At 35.9% G+C, this 2629-nt stretch overlaps 1 protein-coding gene across 1 annotated transcript; it reads left to right on the plus strand.

Moving 5' to 3' along the window:
• The first annotated feature begins 519 nt into the window (after positions 1 to 519).
• LOC119191628 (adhesion G protein-coupled receptor A3-like) lies at positions 520 to 2234 on the plus strand. Its single transcript, XM_037445517.1, has 3 exons — positions 520 to 591; positions 817 to 1703; positions 2041 to 2234. The coding sequence occupies exons 1-3, from the start codon at positions 548 to 550 to the stop codon at positions 2217 to 2219; spliced, it is 1110 nt and encodes a 369-aa protein (XP_037301414.1). The 5' UTR covers positions 520 to 547; the 3' UTR covers positions 2220 to 2234.
• Positions 2235 to 2629: the final 395 nt, after the last annotated feature.

Raw genomic sequence — 2629 nt, forward strand, 5'->3', positions numbered from 1 at the left:
CCCACATCGCGCCCACTTCACATTACAATATTTTAAATATCAATTACTCGCTCATTTATTGTCCAATTTTTATGCAGTTTTCGCAGGAGTGCTTCATTTTCGTATTATTAACCATTACATATAGAATAATGTACAAAATCAAGCTTAGGCCGGTCCCCTATTATTGTTACAAAATTCACTGTTTCATCATTATATATTATTATTATTTTTTATTATTAATCTATTAATAATACATAGAATGAATGTATTAAGACAGAAATAAAAAGTAATATATAGAATGAATGAAAACTATTTCATTACATATATTTATTTAGAGAAATACTCAGAAAGGATTGTGGAAAATTGTGTACTTAATAACTACTTCTATTGTCATCAGGGATCTGAGCAGAAACCAAATATCTCTGATTGAATCTGATGCATTCTACAACATGACATCTCTACAAAGATTAGATCTGTCGTACAATCAAATAAACAACATCTACAAGGAAATGTTCAAGGGTCTCATTAATCTGGGCGGTTGATATTGGCCCAGAACCATATATCTGTCATGGCAGCTGGGACATTTGATTATCTTATTGGTTTGAAGCAGCTGTGAGTATTGTATCAGTATTGCTAGACGATTTTCAATGTTACTACAGTACTTTTGATTTGCACATAAAGTTTAGTCTGGCATAATACAACCAACTAAGATGTTAATCTCTTGTTGGTCAATATTATTTTGGCACTGTACCATAATTCTACAACAGTAAGCTAATGTTGTAAATAGTGTTCTTATAAATCTTAAATCTGTGTCTTTATGTTGCATTTAATTTTCAGTGACATAACAGAAAATCCTTTGATATGTGATTGTGAACTACTGTGGGTGGGAGACTGGGCTCGTAACACCAGCGTCAAACTCGTCGGCAATCCAAAATGCGCCTTTCCAGAGAACATGGTCAACAAAACAGTGCGGAAATTAAAAATATTCCTCGACCTATCTGCCTGTGGGAGCATGCTACCCTCAAGCACATTGATTATGAAACCAAGCCAGGACCAAGTAGTTTTCGAAGGGGACACTCTTACCCTCTCTTGTAATGCTCCATTCGCGTCTGTTATGGCAAAATACGAGCTGAAATGGTCACACCCAATGCTGGAAGTGTGTGATGTTAACGTCACCCACACAGATATGCAAGACGAGGGTATAGCAGAAACAATAGTGTATTTCCCCAATATCACGCAACACCACATGGGAGAATGGACTTGCATGTACAGTGACCAGAATCATATACGACATAATTACACGATACAAGTGTTGGTGCTGTCAAATGGGACTCAGTATTGTAGTACCAATGAAAAGGATTACACCGTCAACAATAAAGGATTGTACTCCTGGCCTCAAATGCTGATGAATCATACAGCTGTAGTGCCATGCCGCAGTGGGGAAGGAATGGCTTATAGATACTGCAACGAAAATGGAACTTGGAGCTCTCCGAACACGACTGAGTGCTCCTACATAAGTAACGTGACGAAGTTACTGCAACAGTTCGCGTTGTTGAACGTCAGCTTGGTACAGTACTCGGCGGTGAATGCTACAGAGAGATTGGCGATGTTGATACAAGAGAAAACATATCCGTTAGCAGAGATAAATGATGCAGACGATGTTATGTTCATAGCGCAAGCTGTTAGAAATTACATGCAGTACATTGCTGAGGAGAAAGATTTGGGTAAGATAGTTTATGTATTTTGAATTTCTGGCACTGCTAAAAGTTGGTGTGTTTAATGTTGACTGAACATAAATTATAGTTTACGGAAAGAAATAAATCAAAATGTATATTTTATTAAAATGATTTTTATACAACTGGAATTCTTCAGTACATCTAAATCATATATCTGGATCATTTGTTTGTTTTGGCCTAATCCATGGAACTGTTTAGTAACGCAAGTTTGCGTATTTTTTTAAAGATGTCTAATTCGTCAAGGCTGATTTTAAATCATATATTGTAATTTCTTGAAAACAAGGATTTGATGTTCCTAAAAATTATGTATTTTATTTGCGTTCAGGTCCTGCCCTTCTGGACGTTATAAGCTCAGCGATGAACATATCCATGCCAGTTCTGTCACAAGCGGAGACACTCTACGGATCTTGCACAGATATGGTGCAAGCCGCTGAGGAGATATCCGCATATATCAACAACGTGCAAGGCCAAAAGGTATGGAATTACATACGAAGCCTTGATTAAGTTTAATGTTGTTACATGTTTATCCAATTAGACCGGATTTCTATTCTGAATAATCAGACAGTATCATAGCATGTATACACCAATGACTATACCATAAGAAATAAATATGTAAATTTTTACTGGGGTTCAGGGCAGGCTAGGAATCTTTTATACTGTTTTTCGTTGAAATAAGAGGACTCTCGAATTTTTTTGTTCGCATTAAAAATTTAAGTGATACCGGTATTGTATACATCGACAAACTGATTATAATACAAGCTACTTTATGTGATAATTTAATCACCTTTCAATTCTCTCCAGGAAGTTTTAAAATATCTCTATAGAAATTTAAAACTCTTGGGAAAGATCGGACGTTCGCAAGATAAGTTCGGATTTCGTTTTAATAACATTTCTAAAACTAGTGTGATAAGCCA

The sequence above is a fragment of the Manduca sexta genome, unplaced genomic scaffold (genome assembly GCF_014839805.1).
Source record: "Manduca sexta isolate Smith_Timp_Sample1 unplaced genomic scaffold, JHU_Msex_v1.0 HiC_scaffold_1724, whole genome shotgun sequence".
NCBI classification, from domain to species: domain Eukaryota; kingdom Metazoa; phylum Arthropoda; class Insecta; order Lepidoptera; family Sphingidae; genus Manduca; species Manduca sexta.

Coding starts and splice junctions, on each gene's coding strand:
- LOC119191628 (XM_037445517.1), top strand. CDS start 548: ATGGCAGCTGGGACATTTGATTATCTTATTGGTTTGAAGCAGCT. Junction 592..816: donor CTTATTGGTTTGAAGCAGCT/GTGAGTATTGTA, acceptor TTTAATTTTCAG/TGACATAACAGAAAATCCTT. Junction 1,704..2,040: donor TGCTGAGGAGAAAGATTTGG/GTAAGATAGTTT, acceptor ATTTGCGTTCAG/GTCCTGCCCTTCTGGACGTT.